We start from the raw sequence: 19,812 nt of genomic DNA, 5'->3' as shown, positions 1-19,812 counted from the left end.
CAGCCTGCAGAAGGCAATAAGCACTCCAAACTTTCAATGTCCTTAAAATCTCTCAGAAAGTAAAAAGGCAGCCTGTTCTTGAAATAAGCATCCAGTTGGCCATTGCTAGTGGCAGACTCGCACCTGAGCTTCAGGAGTCAGGGGCTGGGCTATGGGCCTGGAGTTCCAGCCCTGATCAACACACTCAGCTCTGGTAGCCACTTGACTTCTGTGCAGTGGGGGAGGCAGGGCAGCAGTGCTGGGGTGGGGCTTCTTCATCAGGGGGCGTGGTGTCTGGGAGCTAAGGGTTCCTGTGGAAGAGGGGAAATGGAAAAGGCAGAGATGATCCAGCCCCACAGAGTCTGAAGCCAGGAGTCAGGAGGGGTGGTTCGCCCACAGAACCCAATTAGGACCGACCTAATTGGGTTCTCTCCTCACCACCCCCCCAAGGCAGTCTCCCACACCCACTGAGATACCCAGGACGTCCACACACCTAGCTGTGGGAACACAGGAAGTAGAACTCAAGGAGGAGAGAACCAGAAATTCTAGAAAACCTCATAGGGAATGGGGAGGAGAGAAGCCAAAAGAGAGGAGGGCTGAAGGAGGGGGAAGGCACAGGGTAAGCGGCTACTGAGAGTCCGAGCTTGGAGGGGTTCGTCAGCACCTAAACGAGGGATGACAAGCCTCACTTGGGAAGGATGGCAGGGCAACAGCCTCCCAGGCTCTGAGACCTGGAGAGGATCAGAGAAGGCAAAAGCCCTGTACTGTAAACCACTCCACCGGTTCAGGGCAGCCTCTTGAGTCCATGAATCAAGCCCAAACCCGGGAGTCGGAATCCCCCCAAAGCGGGACCTGGGACCTGTTGCAAACTTCAGGACTAAGGTGGGAGGAGAAACAGCTCAGCACTTGTACTGTCCCGAAAGCTGTGGAAGGTCTGGGCCGCCGACTCGGGGATCTCCGAGGACAGAGAATAGGGAGAGCCCTGAAGCCCAGGCGGGATCCGGCGGCGGGTGGGGGGTGAGGGCTGGGAAAGGGCGCGACCACCTGTAACCACAGTGCACGCTCCAGCTTCCTTGGCTGCCTACGCCAGACGACATGGTCCAGACTCGCTAGGTGTAAAGGGGTCTGAAAGCCTCGCCCGGCGGGTACGTGGAACGGGGCGCGAGTCGAGAGCACCAACGTGAAATCACCCCCACTTCTGGGGGTAAACTGAGGCCTGGGGCCTGGGAGCGGAAGCCGTTGCTGCTATACCACCTGTCACTTCGGACAGTCTGGACACAGAGGGGAGGCGCCAGAGTTGACAGCTCTGCGCTCCGACCGCCCCTCCCCGCCCCCATTCCAGTTCACCACTCCGCCCCAAACGACGCCGTTCCCCTTTTAAAGAAGCGCCCCGGGCTCCCACCGTCGCCGCGCCAGCCCGTAAGGGGCTGCGGCGACGTTGCCCTTTTAAGAGCCAGCCTCCGTTAACTGTCTCTTAACGGGGCGTCCCGGCGGGGCTCGCGGCGCCCGCCTGCAGCCCGCCTCCCCGTGCGGTACTTCCGGACCCCGACGTCGCCCTTTTAAGAGGCAGCCCCCAGCAGCGCCCTCTCCCGCCCCTTGTTGCCGGCGCGAGAGGCGGGGGAACCGGGCAGGAGAAGAGAGCGCTGTCCGCGCGGCCACTGGAGACCGGGCGGCCGGCGGCCGGGCAGGCGGCGGCGGCGGCGGATGGGGACTCGGAGCCGGGCGACTGTGGCGGCTGTGGCTGTGGCGGCGGCCGGGAAGCAGCTGACGGGCCGGCGGCGGCGGCGGCGCTGGCGGCGGTGACTGGTCCAGGCCCCGGCGGCGGCTGCAGCGACGCGGTGGCGGGCTGCGGGCTGGCGGCGTGAGGAGCGGCGGCGGAGAGCCGAGTGGCCGGGAACCGAGGGCACCGGGCCGCCCCTTGCCCAGTCCTTGCAGGCCGCCAGGCCCCCTCCAGCCGGGGCCGTGGAGCACCGGGGCAAAGGCCGGGGCCCTCCCATGAAGGAGCGCGACGCGGCCCCGGCCGAGCGGGGCAAGCCGGCCACCTACACCGGGGACAAGAAGGCGAAGATGGCGGCCAAGACCAACAAGAAGTGGGTCCGACTCGCCACCGTGTTCGCTTACGTGCTCTCCGTGTCGCTGGCCGCCATCGTGCTCGCCGTCTACTACAGCCTCATCTGGCAGCCGGTGGGCGCCGGGACCTCGGGAGGAGCCGCCGGCCCGCCCCCCGGCGGCTCCAACACCACCGGCCCGTCCGGGACTTCAGGGGCGGCGGCTGCGGCGGGGCCCAACACCACGGGGTCGTCCCGCCGCGAGGCGCCGCGCGCCGCGCCCCCGCTGCAGGCGGCGCGGCCCGTGTCTCCTGAGCCTTCTGCCGACAGCCCCCTGGCCGGGCCGCTGGAGCAGCCGCAGGGGGCCGAAGAGGACGAGAAGGAAGCGGCGGCGGCGCCCGGGAGTCGTTGAACCCCTCCGTGCCAGGGGTGGCCGGAAACCATCCTCCCCAAGCCCGGAGGCAGGACTTTGCAGCAGGACCGGGCGGGGAGCCCGCGGGAGTGACCCCCACGGGAGTGAACGCCTCCCTTCCCCCGACGATCGCGCGCTCGCCGCAGGGGCGAGGGGCCTGAAGTCGGATCTTCAGCCAAGGGACCACGATTCTCCGGGGGTTCGGGGTTTTGTCTTCCTAGGACCGTGCTGCGCCAGGGCCCTGAGCCATAAGGGGGATGGGGGGAGGGGTGGGGAGATCCCAGCACCGAACCCTTCTGCGCCGCTGGCTCTTCGGTATCTTACGTGGAGGGGTGACTCGGGCTTTCCCCCAAGACTCAGGGGAAGGAGGGAGCTGTAGGGGCTCTTCTTTAATAAGCCGAAGCTCTCGCAAGGAGGAGGGCACCAAAAGTAGTGGAGCTCAGGTACGTCAACCTAGTTGCAGTGGCCACAGATGCATTTAATTTATAGATCCCTGTATATAGTTGTTGACATATGCACTAGAAACTATAATTACATATAACTACATGTATCCTCCCACACCCTGGGTAGCTACTGACTGATGGATGGGGCTAAGCAAGGGCTATTTGCTGGCCCCCAAAGTGCAGCTAGCCAAAAGGGCACAAACACTTTTTTCATTACCCACTCTTTCCCCTTTTCCCCCTCCTGTTTCAGAAAGATAGATTTATGACACGATAGGGTTAGAGAAGACAAAAGTACAATCATTCTTAAACTTGTTGAAAGGACAATGGAAAACCTTTGGAGAAGTAGAAGCAGTTCAGGGAGGGTGGGGAATATACTGATTCCCTGCTCTCCTCTTCCCACCTTAGTGCCCCCACCTAAGAGGCTTTCTGTTGCAGCCCTAAGTATCTGGATATGGGCCAGGGAAGAAGGAAGGGAAAAAGCAATGCCTCTGTGCTTCACCCCTTGGCCTTCTCACAGAGTTCTTTTAGGAAGAGCAAGCTTTTGTAAGTAGAGTGGCTCACAAGTGTTTTATCTTTTTTTTTTTTTCCTGCTCTTCAAGATCTGGTCTCGTTTCAGTAATCACCTTCACCTTCCCTCTTCCCTGAGCCTGTAGTGACAGTGTAGCCCTGTGATTAGGACGAAATCTGTTGTGAAACCAGAGCTTTGAGCACACCCTCTGGTTATGAATTGTACTGTGGAACGCAAAAGGCCGAAAGGTGGGCTTCAACCTCAGGATTGTGTTTGGATAGCCAGATAATAGACCAGCCGTAGGAAGGTTAAATTGGCTTGTATTTACCTCTCCTGATAAGCTCTACTTATATGCAGCCTATACTTTTATTGAGATGAGAAACATCGAGTGAAATGACATATGTAGAGCTAGCTCTGGGGCAGCAAGAATTATACATCCTCAATTTGGATTCCGTTTCCTTCCGCCACTTGCTTTTAGGCAGTTGAGTGTGGGTAGTGACAAGATACCAAACCCCTTCGTGTTTCCTTTTTGGGAAATGAGGCACTTTAAAACAACGACAACAACAACTTGTCCACCTGAGTCCTGAAACAATTTGTCTCTCCAGTTTTCTGACTTACACTCCAGTTAGCTCTGACCCAAGTTTACAGGACAACAGCCTTGCTTTAAGCCATGTCCTGGTGTGGGCAAGATAATAGCAGTTGAGCTATCATAGCCTAGGGGCAGGCTGGTTGCACCCCCAAGGTGTATTGGTTGAAGATTTCTGAGCACTTCGGTCATTAGGAAGCCCTGAGGCCTTTTTAAATTTTTGGTGAGGGCCTGGGAGAAGAAACATAAAATGCCACTTTATAACTTAAATAATAGCCTGTAATTTATATTTACTGTGTGAATTTTTAGTCCTATATTTTAATAATTTGTAAATCGATCTCTTATTCCAAGAATCCTTTGAACTTGCAAGAGAACATCTGGGAGTCCAATCCCCTGTCCCCATCCTGACCCCTGCATTCTGGACTGTTTAATCCACTTTGGGATGGATCAGAGTCTAGAGAAACCACTCGTGGGTCCAGCTGCTGGTCTCCTGACTCTAACGCCTTCACTGGAATTGGGACATTAGCTCCAGCTCTGGCTGTGAGTGTGACCAGAGACATTATTTATAATTCAGCCATTTAAGATATACCTGTACTCAAAAAGTCCTGTATATTTTTTAAAAGTTTTATTTTTCAGGTGAACAAAAATACATTCTAAGAACTCTCCGTCAGCCTGTGTAAGTCGATCATTTCTCTCTTCATGCTTCTTGGGGACGGAGTAGAGGTGACAGTCTGAGGTGTGGTGACGGGTGGTAAGGAATAAGGTGTAAGAGGAAAAAGCAACTGCTCTAATGTTCTCTGTGCCTGATGGTTTGACCAAAATGAAGGATGGCAGGAATCCGTCTTAGTCGGGAAGCAATCACAGGGTTGGAAGAACAGCTACCTTTTGCCAACCCTAAAATTGTTGGGGAAAGTTCTGCCTTTAAAGGACTCTGAGCAGCTGCCCAGCTGAGGGAGCTGAGGGACCAGTAAGCACGAGATTGAGAATTATTATAAACATTGAGCTGGCTGAGAGCTGAGCTGAAGTGAGGGTCAGCCGCCTGATAGCATCGCTGTTCTCGCCTTTAAACCACCGGCCCCCAGAAAGCTCAAGAAGTGCTAATACTGGGGGAGACAAATGGATGTGTCTGCAGTGGTTGGACAGAGCTTTGTCTACAGTGGAGGAGGTGAGAGAGCCACAGGGCAGAGAGAAGGTGTAGGTTGCTACAGAGGTGAGGCTTTTTCTTCCCTAGAGCAAACAATAAAAGACATGTGGGTGGAAAGCACAAATATGAGGGATTAGTTGTGCTGCAAAATACACAGCAAGCAATTGAGCTCAGCTCATTATTAGACAATGTTGCCCAGTGCGAACCCGAGTGAGAAGCCAGTGTCAGTGGGGCCCCCTGAGGCCTGTACTTCTCTGGAGCTGTTGGGGGGTGGCTGCTGTGCTTTTCCATCACCTTGTGGTCCGCAGGGGAGCATGGAAAAAGTCCACCCCTCTTTTATTTCCCTCTTGAGCCTACACAATGGCTTTCTGTGAGAGGGCTTGGTAAGGCAGAGCAGAAGGGGAGTGAGTTTCCGAAGTTCTTCAAGCCAGCCCCTCCTTTCTGTAGACGGGGACATGTGGCTTCTGCAGTTGCACACGGCTTCACACGTTGGGCACATACAGCAGTGTGTGCACCAGGAGCCTGTTGGCCAATGCGAAGGTCACTGTTCCACCAGAACAGGGCCTGGTGGCAGGGAGCAGCGGTTGGAATAGCTTTATTTTCAAGGGTTAGAAATTAGCTGCAAAATTGTCCATCAGGTTTTGATCTGGGAAGGAGAGGTCTGGGCAAAGGGGGATTATTTTCCTTTAACTGCTTTGCACTGGGACTACCTGGATCATTTCTAGGTGTTTATGTTAGAAGTGACCGTGTGCGTTTATTTCTCGACAGCCTGCATTTGATGAAATAATCCTCTTTTGAAAGCGTAGCTCTGGAGGGTGAGGGGTGAGGAGTTTGCTAAGCCATTTAGACCAGGCTTGTGTGGGTATCATTTCTTTCCCCCACTGTGCTGAGGAAGTGTTTCTCTGAAGTTTCCGGCATAAGAAATATTTTTCTTCCGAACAGCTCGAGATTTCTACACATATGATACCACAGCTTTGGAATTTTTTCTGTCTACCTTGTTTTTTGGTTTTCACTAGGGAATCCTAAGATAGTGTGTTCTTTCGTTGAGTATTTATATCCTGTTTTGAAATGCTGAGTGGAGAGCATCTACTTGTTTCTACATGTTTCTTTAAGGGGAACTGAAAGGTCAGGTCCCGAGCTTTAGGGCTACCACAGCTATTTAAAAGGGATAATAATTGCCCTCCCCTTCCTGTCTGCAGAGAATGGTGGTATTTCTGGAATTGCAGTGCAGTAACAAAAGGGCCACAGCTGTACATTTTGTTGTTCTCCCTCGGTGGAGGGAGGGACCACAGTGGCCTCGCTCGTTTCAGAGGACCAGCACTAAGCTCAGTGCCTGGCACTGTTGATCACCTGATTGATCACTGCGTTGGATAGCATTGGCCCTAGAGTCATCGTGGTGTCACTGTCATGATCCACTTGTGTATCCACAGCCGAGAATCTTGGTTCAGGGAAGTGAATTGCTAGATCACAGCTGCACTGGCCGTTCTGGCCGCGGTTTCTTCACTGCCAGGTTGAGGGGCTTGGGCTTGGCCTGCCTGTTCTTGCCAGGTGCCAGGAGTCCACAGCTGTATTCCATGTGGTGCTTCAAGGAGGCAACAGAGAATATGTAACCCATTCATTGTCTCCTTTGTCCTGGCCCTGTGGCCAATTTGAGCTATAAAAATATCTGCTTTATCAACAGTTTTTGGGTCGCATCTGTTTTACTTGCTGACATAACATGTAGGTTTCTGCTGCCAGAAAACCTGTGTTATGCTCTTTGTTCCCTCCAGTAGCTAATTTAAAAATACAAAGATGAAATCTTTTTTTTAACCACACTCCCAGACTCTACCAGGCTGTCTGTCTGTCCTAAGCGCAGAAACAGCCGTGGCTCCCAGTGGCACACAGTGTCCTTGAGCCACCTGGTCGGTAAGGAGCACCAGAGCCAAACCAGCTTCCCTGTGCCGCATTCCATTCTACAAACATTTGTTAAGCTGCTCCTTTGGGACCAGAAAATTACCATACAGTTCTTGCCCTCAAGGATTTTACAGTTATGCCAACAAGAATCTACCCTTGTTACTTTCCTGTTTCCTTAACTTCAGTAATCTGTTTTTACAATAGCTCATCAGTTAATCAGCAGTAAGATTCTAAATTTCCTTAGAACATTTTCCATAAAACACTACCATTATTTCAAGAACTATTTATTTATTGCCTACAGTGTACGAAGTGAGCCTCAAAAGTCCCCAAACCAACTTGTCCAAAAAAGCAGTTCCTGGTTACCAAGGATTTCCTTTTACCTCTACCTCTCTCCGCTACCTCCATGTTCAGAGGATGAGTTGAGGTCTCCTTCCACCTTGTCCTGGAGGCCACCTGTCCCTTCAGCTCCCTGCTAGAAGTCTGGGCAGTGCTGAGTCACAGCAGCCAGTCTCTGAGCTGTAGGCAGCTCACATATCATGAGGATCTGGGTTGGGGAGGCAGTGTGCTCTTGGGAGGGACCCCTGAACTGGAAGACAGGCAGCCTACGGACTCAACGATGGCATGGGTTATCGCCCTTGACCTCTCTCTTTCCTCCTAACCAAATGGGAATTCATGAGAGCAAATGGAGCTAATAGGTGTGACAGGGCTTCGAGATCTTGGGAATAAAAGTACAGTATATTCACATGAGGTAATTAATATATTTTCATGGGAGGGACTGTCCCTTTGGGCAAAAATGATGCATGGAAAGAAATGTGAAGGGGCAGGGAGTAAACATTACACCAGTGTCCAGACCATCAGCATCAGCATCACCTGGGAACTTGTTAGAAACGCCATGTCTGAGGCCCCATCCCATACCGACCGAATGAGAAATTCAGGAGGAGGAGCTCCGCACTGTGTTAACCAGCCTTGCGGGTGTTTCGGATGCACGCTGGAATGTGAGAAGCACTGGCCCAACCTCTCCCTCTGATTCAGTAACTTGGGGTTAGGGTATTACTGTTTGAACAGATGGTTATCCAAAGGTGACTTTTGACCCTCTTTCTTGGTTGAAGCCAGCTGCCCTGCTGAGGGAAGAGGAAACACTGTGTCCCTAGAGTTTTAAAAGGGAAAAAGCCTTCATTGTTGGTTATTCCTTTTTTTTTTTTTTTTCGGTACACAGGCCTCTCACTGTTGTGGCCTCTCCCGTTGCGGAGCACAGGCTCCGGGCGCGCAGGCCCAGCGGCCACGGCTCACGGGCCCAGCCGCTCCGCGGCATGTGGGATCCTCCCGGACCGGGGCACGAACCCGTGTCCCCTGCATCGGCAGGCGGACTCTCAACCACTGCGCCACCAGGGAAGCCCCATTGTTGGTTATTCTTGAAGGTTGCAGGAGAGCTTGTCCTGGAGAGCTTGTTAAGAAGGAGGCAGGGGCTTCCCTGGTGGCGCAGTGGTTGAGAGTCCGCCTGCCGATGCAGGGGACACGGGTTCGTGCCCCGGTCCGGGAGGATCCCACATGCCGCGGAGCGGCTGGGCCCGTGAGCCGTGGCCGCTGGGCCTGCGCGCCCGGAGCCTGTGCTCCGCAACGGGAGAGGCCACAACAGTGAGAGGCCCGCAAAAAATTTTTTTAAAAAAGGAGGCAGGCCTGAAAGAGTCCTCCCTCCCCCTCCCACAAAGGTACTGATGTGTTTGCCTCACCTCCTGCCTTGGGGCCTGCAGCTCCTCCAGCCAGTCCTTAAAAGGAGCAGTGGGTGCCACGTTTGTCCTTTCTGGTGCCAGGTCTGTGCTATTTCACTTCCCCGGCGTCAAGTGGATGCTTAATGAGAGGCCGTGACGTAGGCCGGCAGACTTGCTGAGAGAAAGCAGCCTTGGTCTGTGCCTTACGCGGCTTCTCTCATTGCCTTGCCCAGCCTCGCCTTCTCCCCCTCAGTGGGGCTGTGGTCACCCTGTGTCAGCTCTTCCTCGTAAGCCCTGATATCCCTCACTCAGGAAGAGACGCTTGCAGGGTCTGTGGACACTGATAAATGACTTAAGAGGCAGAAGTGAAGTGGTGCCTTTAGTTTCTCCTATTCCCTTGACAACCCCCCCCGATTTAGTCCCCCAAATAAGAAGATATGGCCAAAGTGGGATTTTTGCCATTTCCTTTTTTCTTTTCAGGGGCCAGTGCCATCTTTTCCTGTTATTCCTGTCCCTGAGGCTAGGGTTTGGGGCTGGAGCTGACTGGTGGTCAAACCTTCCAAACTTGGGACTTGTTAGATAGCTGGGGATCCCCTGCTTCCAGGGATCCCCAATTACCCGTCTCTTGATTATAAGAAAATACCGGCATTGCTGCTCCTTTCAGTGATAAAACTTTGGAAGGCATGGAGCAAACTCCACGAAGGAGTTTGTTTCTGGGGAGTGAGTTCCTGAGATTGCTATGATGTAAACAGAAGAAAAGAGGAAACACTCTGAGCTGCAAGAGGCAGTGTGCAAAGTCAGGGGGAAATGCTTAGGATATCCTTGTGATCCAGTGGGTGGATGAGGGCAAAGAACATTCCCTGTAAGAGCAGAGTCACTTCATGATGCTTTTAACTGAACCAGACTACCCCGGGGGATTAAAAGCAGCTCACTGTCCTAGAAGGCTGGGTAACATTTACAAACCATCCCTGTTTCCCTGAGAGTGTATTGACTCCAGTGACCATGAGACTAAAAGAGAAGACAATGGAAAAGACAGAAAACCAAGTAGACAGAGATCACAACAAAAAGCTACTTTATTTATTTGACAGATATTTACTGAGTGCCTTCTGTGTGCTACTGTGAATAGAGTGCCTACGGTGTGCCAGGTATATTTTGCATATTCTCATCTTTAATTTTCTTAACAACCCTTCATCATAGGTATTACTAGCTCCATTTTGCAGGCAAGAAAACTGAGGCTTTTAGATGTTAAAATTGACCAGAGTCATCCAGCTAGCAGGTGGCAGACCTAGGATTCAGATTCAGTCTCTCCGATTCCAAGGCCCATGTTTGTTCCCCTCAACCATGCTGCCTATCATCCCCAAAATACCTCCCTTACAATGTGGTCTGCTGCTCCCCTCTGTAAGGGGATATGGGCCAGGACAGAGATGCTTTCCACCTCTTCTGCCCTCCTTGTTTTGAGGCCTTAGGTAAAGCTGTCATCTCCCTGCTGGCTCCCTACTACCCACTGCACTCTCCCTTGTCAGTTCCTCCAGCTCTGTGCCTGGGCTCCTGAAGCCGTGTTCCATGAAGAACTTCCCACCTTTGAGGAGCAGTCTTGTCTGTTGGTTGGAGAGGAGAAGGGAATCCAAGAAGAAGGCTCCCAGCCAGGCCTTTAACCAAAGGAGCCAGAAGGAAACAGAGCAGCCTTCCATGGTCCCGAGCTTTGTGGAGGGATGTCTATGCTTCCCTCCTGTTCCTTAGCTGGTTCCATCCTAGAGCAGGAGGGGTGGCCCCCAGAGCTGCTGGTTCATTGCTCCTGAAGAAGGGCTCCCCTTTTTTGAGAAAAGTTCAGTGATACTTGCCTTGCACTCCAGTCCTCCTGCAACGAAGATGTCCTGTGCCAGACTCCATTCTCTCCAAGCCCTAGTGACTCATTCCCATGACATCCCTTTCTCCTAACATCCAGAAGGGAGAGAAGCCCTATTTCTCCATAGCCCTTTTGTCCAGCTTCCTCTCCTGCTTAGGTCTTGCTGTGAGGCCTCAACCAGAGTTCTGCCCAAGTTCTACATCCCCATCCCATAGTCAAACATGCCTTGGCACAGACCCTTTAATGAAGGCACATCTGTACAGTTGGGGGCACTGGGGGCTGGGGGAAGTTTGTGAATCTTAGAATTCAAATTCTGGATCAGAATTATTTGGGAGACATCTGAATTCGAGGCTGCCCGAACCTACTCTACCCCAGCTCCATCCTTTGGGAGTCGTGAGTTCCAGAGCCAGTGTCATGTTCCAAAGCCACACACATGTGACTGGAAGGCAAAAGGAAAACTTGAGCTTGGACTCTTTCACCCTTGCCTTTTCATATCTCACAGGGGTCTTCTTCCCATAGGCACAGAATGTTCCCAAGCCTTTCCAAAATTCCTCTGATCAGTCCTCACCTCTTCCAACCCCCTTCACCTCATCCCATTCCCAACCAGCTTTCTCACTCCCCACTACAGGAAGTTGACACCACCCACTCTCAAGCATCTACCCAGTGCGTCAGTGTCCCACCCAACTCGGAGGCCAGGAAGCTCCCACCGGGCAGGGGCAGCCTGCCCCCATCCCCTACAGAGCCAGCAGCCAGCCCTTAGAGTCTAGAGTCTGTCTTTGCCCCTAGCCTTCCATACACTCTAGTCCAAACCCTTACTCTCACAGTGTGGTCCAGGAAGCAGCAGCAGAGGCGGCACTTGGAGCCTAGTAGAAATGCAAGTTCCCAGGCCCAGCCCAGACCTCCTGAGTTAGAATCTGCATTGCTCGGCACCTTAATGTGTGAGAGGCACTGCTCTAAACAATCTGATCTGCCAAAAAGACACCCCCTCCTCATGCTTCCTCAATAGAGGGGGTGGAGAGCGGAGCAAGAGCCACAGTTTAGGCCTCACTGACAGTGGAGAGATGCTGGGGATGATCCGGACACTCCCTAGAGAACCCAGAGAGGCTGGTGAGGCCCAGGACCCTCAGCAGAGAGGAACAACCATGGCAGAGCCACGTGGGGAGATCCAGGCAGGGGACTGGGGGTAAAGGGTACACACGATGAGAAAGGGAGACGCGCCTGCCTCTGCGAGCTGTGGTGGGATGGTTCCCTCTGGGCTCCTACTACCATCCCCAGCCCCTGTCGGGCACCTACAGCCAAGAACAGCTCCTGCTGCGCAGCCTGGGTCTGCCGGATGCAGGGGTTTCTTCCCTCTCTCTTGCTGGCAAAGTCACCATCGCCCACCGGCTGCATTGCTGGTAGTGGGTGCTCAGGAAATGTTTGTTGAATTGAGAGGAAGCCACAGCTTGTGCAGAGACGTGGGCCTCAGGGGAGGGATGGGAACAGAGACTAAGTAGGAAAGACAAGTCCTGATGTCGTACTTAGCTGGAGTTGCTGTTTCTCTGCCTCTTGGGTCACTGCCTGAGACCTTGCTCTAGCATGACACAGTGCAGGGAGGTGGTGGGAGGAGGAAGCTGCAGATGGCAGGAAACGACCCTGGGTGGCAGGCTCCCTCTGCCCCAGTTCAGGGTGCACTCCATGTCTGACCTGGGGGTGGGGGACAAGGTCCCTGACGGTGGGCTCCCGCGCCTGCTGTGGGGAGAGGAAGCTGGCCCCTCCTTCCTCCACCCCGCCGCCCCATTTCAGAGACCTTTCCTTTCACAGAGGAGACCTGAGCTCTGCTCTTCTGTCCCCAGCTCTGTCCCTGCTGGCTGTGGCCTCCCTTTCTCTGGGCCTCAGCCTCCTCTTCCAGGAGGCTGAGGCCCAGAGAAAGGCAGGAGGCTTCCAGCTGATTGTGAGATTCCCCAGGTTGGCCATCCTGTGAGTCTTGGACTGTGATTCACCTGGGTGCAAGGCAGGAGTGTAGGAAAGGGCCCGAGCCTGGGCTGGCCATGCCAGCTGCTGAGGCTGCCTGTACCTGAGGAGCCAGGAGCCGACAGCCGGAGAGGGAGGCCAGGCCCTGGGGGTGATGGAAGCCAGGAGAGCCAGGTGCTGAGTGCTTCCAAGCCTTGTCCTCTCGCCAGGGTCAGGGAGCTTGTGGCCTGGGCAGCAGCAGGCTTGGGGCAGGGCTTGCCAGCCTCACAGACCAGGTGTGGCGTGGGGATACACCAGGGGCTCTACCTGCAGGTGAGAGCACACACGTGCACAGGGGGCCGCCCGTGAGGTGCAGGGGTTGGCTCCTTGCCTTCACAGTGTCACACCGCCAGAGAGTCTGCCAAACTGCTCGGCCAGGCTGCTACAGCTGCCAGCTACCGCATGCCCAGAGCTCAAAGATTTTTGACGGTGTCTTCCCTCCTCCCCTCCCCAGCCTGGCCCCCTGCCCCCACGAGCTTTGCTCAGCATCTTCTTGCAGGGGCAGGACCCCCTGTCCTGCGCCTCATACCTCCTGTGCCCCTCGCCCTTTGGCTGCCTCCTCTGGGGGGTCTGCTTCGAGGTGCCAGGACCTGCTGGGCCCCAGCCTTGCCAGGCCTGTCTTCTCTGGGTTCCAGGGGCCCTGCCTCTTTTGGGGGCCCAGAACAAGTCTGGGCTTCTGGCTCAGCCTGGGGCTCGGTCCACCCCAGGGGCTGCTCGTGACCCTCCAGCCAGGACACAGGGCTCTCCTGGGTCCCAGGCCTTGGATTGAGCACACACGTGCTCTCCCCGGGCCCAGGGCTACTGGCACATCCTGGAGAGAGGTCGAAGGGAAGCAAGTCCGTGTTTCGTGGAGAGCCAGGCTCAGGACTGGCTGTCGAAGCTCCTGATTCCCCTTTTGGCTCCTCTGGTGATGCTGATGCTGGAGCTGGGCTGGTTGCTGGGACACTCATGGCTCCGCCCGGCTCCATCCTGCTCGGAGTCTGCGCATGTTCCTTCTCATTTGGAGTCCTTCTGGTGCTTGGGCTTCCCTGACAACAAGAGGTCGGCTCTGCTGGTTGGTGAATTCAGGGCTCATGTCCCTAGCCCACCCCATCCTATGCCCAGGTACCCACCTCCTGGCTCTCCAGCTCCTCCTTGCCTTCCTTCATTTCCCACCTGCAGAAACACAAAACATGGCAGGCCCCACTACTACCCATCCCACTTCACGTCACCTGCTCCGTAGCCGGCAGCCCATGTCCTTCAGGGACGGCCCAAGGGTCTCAGAGGAACCTCAGAGCCAGAATGAGGCTCCAGGATGCTTCCCTTCCAGCCCAACCTTCCTCCCCAAACCCAGCCACTTCCTCTGAACACCGCCCACCGTAGCCCCGTTGCAGGTCCCGAGCTGCTGTTTATGGCCAAGCCTGCAGCACCTTGAGTTCTGTGGGGACTCCGTGAGTGTCCTGGCCTGCGCTGCCTGGGAAAGGCGCGCCTGACTTCCCAGGGGACGGTAACTGCTGTAATTACCACCAGCCTCCCTGGACACCAGGCTCTCGCTGCTGCTGCCTTTGCTGATGGCCTCTCCCCGCATCTCATTAACCTGCCACAAGGCAGCAGTCAGCCAAGAGGCAGAGGCCCCGGGATCTGGAGCAGGCACCTGGGCCAGTGCTGGGCCTGACCTCCCAGGGGCAGGGGAGGGCCAGGAAATTAGGGAGCCCAGATGCCTCCCTCGATTTTGCTCCCTGCCACATGTTACCTGCGGGCCCTGCCAGTCAGCCTCTCTGTCCCCCGAGCTTTGCTGCGCGTGGCCAGCGCCACCAAAGGTCTGCTGGGTTGCCCACCCCGAGTAGTACCACCTGCAAGAGATGGCCCACAAATCAAGAGAGAAGAGGTCCATAGCAGCCCAGCTCCTTCACCAGCACGTGGGACCTGCTCCTCCTCCTGTCCCAACTCACCTTTGCCATCAGGGGGCAACGGTGGGGGCTGTAGCTTTCGGTGGCTCCTGGGGCCTAAGTGGAAAAAGGAAATGGGGAAAGGGTGGGCGTCACAAAAGACCCACAGCAGGAACATCAGTTCTTTCGGGACCAGGAAGCTGCCAGCTGTGAGTGTTCTGGCTCCCAAAAAAGAGCCCTGGCCTGGGGGTCCGGGGAACTGTGTCCCTGTGCTCGCTGTGTCACTCCTGACCAGGTGACCGGCAGAGCCTCTCCAGCCTCAAGCTCCCTTGTGTGTAAAATGAGGGGCCAGCGACGCAGAGTTCTTTTCCTATAACAGGCGAGGGGTGGCTGCCGCCCACGAGGGACCAACACCTCAAAAGGACCCCAGCGCTGACTTCCTGGTGAGCCCTTCTCCCCAGACCTTCTGCAGTCAGAATCCAGGACAGGGGCTGTAGGTTCGGAGGATGGGAAGTGGTGACCTCCTCTGATAGGGAGGGAGAGGAAGGAAGATGTCCTTCCATGCTTCCTTCCAGCTCTGAAAATAAGTGGTAAACCAAGAGACAGGGAACAGAGAGGAAGTGGGGGCAAGGGGTGAAAAAATCCAGGAGGGGTGGGTGTTGGCTCACCCCTCGTGCTGCCCACCCTGGCCGGGCCCTCTTCCCAAGGCTTTCTGGAGTCCTGTGGCCTGCGTTGCAGAGAGGGGGAGTCAGGCAGGCTGCTGGCTGCAAGGCTGCTGGTGGGCCGACACCTCCTGCCCCAGTCCCAGCCCCAAGCCCAGCCACGAACCAAGGACAGCATGGAGAGGGTGGGCCCGAGAAAGGTGGGAAACGCAGTGCCCACACACAGCCCTGAGCCCAGGGTCTGAACAGAGTGTCAGGCAGAGCCTCACCACCCTGGGGAGGGTCCCAGCAGCCCTCCAAGAGACACCCACAGTTAGCCCAACTCAGCCCCACAAGCATGTCGACCCAGCAGGATGCCCAGCCCTGCCACCCACGTGGGCTTGGCCTTGTCCAGGTCCCACGGGCGGCGCCAGTCACCCTGTGCGTCTCTGTGCCGCGCCAGGCGGGCCAGGTCGATCTGCTCTCGTTCCTGCTTCCACTGGGCATAGTCCCAGCCCACCTCCGGGGGCCCCCCCACTGGCCGGCGGAGAGCTGGGCCTGGGATCAGGCCTGGACTCGGGGGCTCCCGGACACCCTGCAGGGAGAAGACACAAAGCACAACGGGGTCGAAGCAGAAAGAGCCCTGAGCTTGGAATGGGGATCCAGAGTCTACTAACCCCTTCCTCTCTCAAGGTCTTGAGGTCCCCCCACCAAAACAATTAGATCCATTCCATCTCTAACATGCTGTTTGCTATAGGCACGGTTTCCATCCACGCGTTAGTGGTGTCTTTGGGGCAAGTTACTTAACCTCTCTGTGTGTCATTTCCTCATCTGTAAAATGGGGATAATAACAGCATCTATCCACAGAGTTGTCGCTGTGGTGTGTGGGCGGGTGCAGGCAGGGTGGAGAGGCACCGAGCAGCCGTGAGCGAGAGCCAGGACTAGGGGCTGCTGCCACCTAGAGGTCACACCTGGCACATGGCCAGTCTCTTACACCCTCCTAACAGACCTCCAGACCACCACCCCCCCCCAGCTTGCTACCAGAGGTCCAGGTAGGGTAAGGGGCTAGGTCACACCTCTGGCTTACACTGTCTCTCACTGCAAGACCCACCCAACGTGGAGACTGGCCAGAGAAAGGAAGAAGGAGTTGGAAATTCTTGCAGGTCCCGCCTGGGCCACGTCTTTGCAAAGGGGGACTTATGTGACTCAGCTTCTGTGCCTCCCCCAAAAGGGGACCACCACATTCATGTCCCCAGCCCCTCTTGAAGAGCTACCTTCTGGGCAGAATCTGAGCTGATGGCCATCTGCATGGAGGGGCTCCGGCCCAAGCCCCCTCCAGGTGACCCTTCTGCCCCCTGGCTCCTTGCTCTGGTGGGCTTCTCACTTACGATCCGCTTGGCCTGGGGAAGGTGCGGATGGGCAGTGTGGCAGAGCCAGAGAAGAAGAGGCTGCCTTCCTGGCGCCCGGCTCCCCCCACCAGCACTGCTCACCTCGGCTTTGTTTTCCATGGTCACAGCCAGCTCCACCCGCTCCCCCAAGCGGAAGGCGCCAGCGTGGGCCTCTGCCTCCTCATCCTCAAGCATCTCATTGGCTGCTCCAGGTCCAAGGGCGCTCCTTGCCCAGTTCTGGCTGACCACCCGCTTCCCCTGCAGAGTGAGGGGCCGTGCCGTCACGCCACATAGACAGCACCGGACAGAGGCTGGGGCTTGGGTCCTTTGGGTGGTTCCCCAGGCTGGGTTCCAGCCCTGGCCCTCCCTGGAATGCCCACAGAGGAGCTGACGCTGCGAGGCGTTCACATACCAGTGGCATTAGGTTATCCGGGCCTGGGGCCACCCAGGGGCCCAAGACTCCACAGTGGCCCATCGTCTCTGAGCTGGGCAATCCAAAGCTCTCAGACAATGAGGCTCTGTCCCTCAGACGCTGTTCCTGGCATTCAGCCCCAACGTCTCTGTGCCCCTGGGGTTTGGGGTTTACGAGCGGCCTGTGCTTGGGGGTACGGGTGCAGAGCTCTGGGGCTGGAAAAGGGCATGAAGAGGCTTCTATCTGGTCACCTTTCAGCTGTGGCTCTTTGGGGATGGGGGCCAGCAGTGGCCTGGGCTGCATGAGGTTGGGAGCTGCTAGGTATATGCCCCAGAATGTAAGCGGGAGGAGCGGGGGCAGCTGTGCTCCCCTGGCACGGGCTGGGCCTCCACCTTCTTGCCACCCCACCCTGTCTGCTGGGTGGGTCTTACTCCAGGAACCTGGCTGATGGTGACAGTGAGGCCGTCAGGACGGAGGAGCTCCGGCGTGGTCCCAGCCATGCCCCCCTGCTCTGCCTGCCGACGGTCTTCCTGGATCTCCTGTGGGAGGGCCTGGGGTCAGCACAGGCCACGGCCCCCCAGGTGCACAGAGACACAGATGTTGACAGGCCTACACAGAGAGACACCAGTGGGACACCAGGGGACAGAGGCACTACATCACAGAGTCCCCAGGACCCTCACAGAGCCCCTGAGATGGAACGCACCCAACCTAACCCTGGTCCCAGGCCCAGAGCCTGCAGGGAGAGACAACCATTCAGGGTCTGCAGATCAGACAGGGAGTGCCAACCCGGTCAGTCCTCCCGGCCCGTCACAGCCCACTCACCTGGTACCTGCGCAGTAAGGCCTGGTTCTTCTTGCGAAGGGCAACGATCCTCCTGTCCAGCTCTGCATCCTTCTCCTGCCTGCTCATTGGGGACTCGGCCCCATGAGGCCCCTGCAGAGGCCAGGGGGCCCAAGCTCCTGACTGCTGGGCCCATCCCTTACCAGTTCCCCGACTCTCACATTCGCCCACTCTACCATGTTCTTACCACCCAAGGAGCAGACTCCAGACCCAGAGCAAGGGTCACGTGGGGAGATGGCCCATGGAAGGCCCCCCAGCCCCACCCCGCTGGCCTCTGTGCCCATCTTCCTGCCACCTCTGAGGCTCAGGCTGGGGCCTCATACCCAGGCCTGCAGCTCCCAGCAGTGGCTGCCCCTCCCCCCGGCTCTCCTGGGAGCTCCACTGCAGAGCAGAGCCTGGAATGGGAGTTATAAATGGCTCTGGCAGCGGAACCTGCCGTGACTGGGAAGTTGCCAGGGTATTCAGGAGGTCGAGGGGGGCTATTTGACTCCCAGGCCAAGAACCACGGTGAAAAGAGGCCCCTGCTCTGTCCTCGGCTCCCAGGCCCTGGACCCCACTCCCCAAACCTGTGCCCAGACTGTGGGAAAGAGCCACTCCCACAGGCCCAGCCTCTCCAGGCCCTGAGCTACCTACAGTCAGTCGGGGCAGGAAAGAGCCAGCTCTGAGGGCAGGCCCAGCCAGGGGGTCACCCCAGGGCACACTGTGCCTCAGCACCGAGATCCCCAAGTCCCTCCTTCTCTGGCTGCAGGGACCCCGTTGTGGCCGATGCCCCTGCCCAGCCCCCCACCGGCATAGGCACAGCCCTCTTCCTCCCAGGCCCAGCTGCCCCCAGAGTGTGGCTGCCTGGTGTCCCAGCCCCAAGAAGCCCCCCGCCAAAGGCAAGGTGCCACTCACAGCCGAGTGCATGGCAACAGCAGGCACCGAGAGATTTCCAGAGCAGCCCTGGGGGAGCCAGAGCAGGAGGGAAGCTGGAGCCACCGGAGCCGGGCCTCTGCAGGCCTCTCCCTGCCGGCTTCACCGCCCAGCACACGAGATCATGTTGTGATTACAAAAGACTCCTCTGGGCTCCCAGCCAGGAACGCCGTGGCCACCGCCCTCACCATCCACCCTCAGAGGGCGAGGATCAGGGCCCCAGCAGCCAGCTGGCCCTGCCCAGCACCTCTCCCTGCCCTGCCCCGGCATCCCCAGATGGACTGGCAGGGACTTCTCTCTGGAGGGTTGAGTCCACACAGGGGGCCCTATGCTCCAGTGGGACCCCAGCCTGGACCTGCCTGCAGACAGATGGGCAGCCAAGTAGCCTCTGGCCCTCCCATTAGTAGAGAAAGACCTATAGCCCAGCCCACTGTGCTCCCTGGTCCAAGGGGCCCAACTCAAATGAGCGTCCCCTGTCCCCTCACTCTCCTCATCAGTTCTGGTTTAAGTAATTCGAAGGGATTAAGAAGCTCCCCTCCCCTAGGCCACCAAGTACTACCACATACCTAAAATAACACCATTTGTCATTCATTCCATTAGGTTCAACATTGTCTTCCCTGTATTTTCTTTATATATATATATATTTTTTTTTTAATATTTATTTATTTCACCTATTTTTTATTTTTGGCTGCGTTGGGTCTTCGTTGCTGCGTGCTGGCTTTCTCTAGTTGCGGCGAGCGGGGGCTACTCTTCGTTGCAGTGCGCGGACTTCTCATTGCAGTGGCTTCTTTTATTGTGGAGCACGGGCTCTAGGTACACAGGCTTCAGTAGTCGTGGCTCGCGGGCTCTAGAGCTCAGGCTCAGTAGTTGTGGCGCATGGGCTTAGTTGCTCCGCGGCATGTGGGATCTTGCCGGACCAAGGCTCGAATCCGTGTCCCCTGCATTAGCAGGCAGATTCTTAACCACTGTGCCACCAGGGAAGCCCTTCCCTGTATTTTCAAGTACAGTCACTCCTGGGACACTCAGCTGTCCAGGTCACCCCTTGGTGTGGGGAGCATCCCTCAGGGTCTGCGCTGCCACAGCTCAGGGCTGGCCAACAGCCTTCCCTCTTGGTTCCTAACTTGGGCCTTTCCTGGCCTTGCTCTCCAGGGCTGGCCCTTTCAGCCTCTCTGATCCTGAGAAAGGAAGCAA

The 19,812-nt window shown here is 56.5% G+C and overlaps 2 protein-coding genes across 6 annotated transcripts; one reads left to right on the top strand and one right to left on the bottom strand.

Moving 5' to 3' along the window:
* Window positions 1-1,400: 1,400 nt before the first annotated feature.
* INAFM2 (InaF motif containing 2) lies at window positions 1,401-4,737 on the top strand. The gene has a single exon (XM_082617791.1). The coding sequence runs from the start codon at window positions 1,975-1,977 to the stop codon at window positions 2,437-2,439; it is 465 nt and encodes a 154-aa protein (XP_082473917.1). The 5' UTR covers window positions 1,401-1,974; the 3' UTR covers window positions 2,440-4,737.
* A 5,040-nt stretch (window positions 4,738-9,777) lies between these two features.
* Window positions 9,778-18,621, bottom strand: CCDC9B (coiled-coil domain containing 9B; the record flags this gene model as incomplete). Of its 5 annotated transcripts, none has more annotated exons than XM_082616722.1 (11): window positions 9,778-13,588; window positions 13,673-13,715; window positions 14,293-14,392; window positions 14,492-14,545; window positions 15,097-15,155; window positions 15,465-15,664; window positions 16,344-16,469; window positions 16,560-16,715; window positions 16,870-17,408; window positions 17,692-17,802; window positions 18,604-18,621. In XM_082616722.1, the coding sequence occupies 9 exons, from the start codon at window positions 17,170-17,172 to the stop codon at window positions 13,043-13,045; spliced, it is 1,587 nt and encodes a 528-aa protein (XP_082472848.1). In that variant the 3' UTR covers window positions 9,778-13,042. The 5 variants fall into 5 exon arrangements, with proteins under 5 accessions (XP_082472848.1, XP_082472849.1, XP_082472850.1 ...); XM_082616723.1 differs by having other exon boundaries at window positions 17,310-17,408; window positions 18,604-18,615; XM_082616724.1 differs by lacking the exon at window positions 15,097-15,155 and having other exon boundaries at window positions 15,508-15,664.
* Window positions 18,622-19,812: the final 1,191 nt, after the last annotated feature.

Source organism: Mesoplodon mirus, assembly GCF_964341445.2.
Source record: "Mesoplodon mirus genome assembly, chromosome: 4".
Lineage (NCBI taxonomy): Eukaryota > Metazoa > Chordata > Mammalia > Artiodactyla > Ziphiidae > Mesoplodon > Mesoplodon mirus.
Note: the sequence above shows the minus strand (reverse complement) of the source record. Positions and strands in the feature narration are given on the sequence as shown.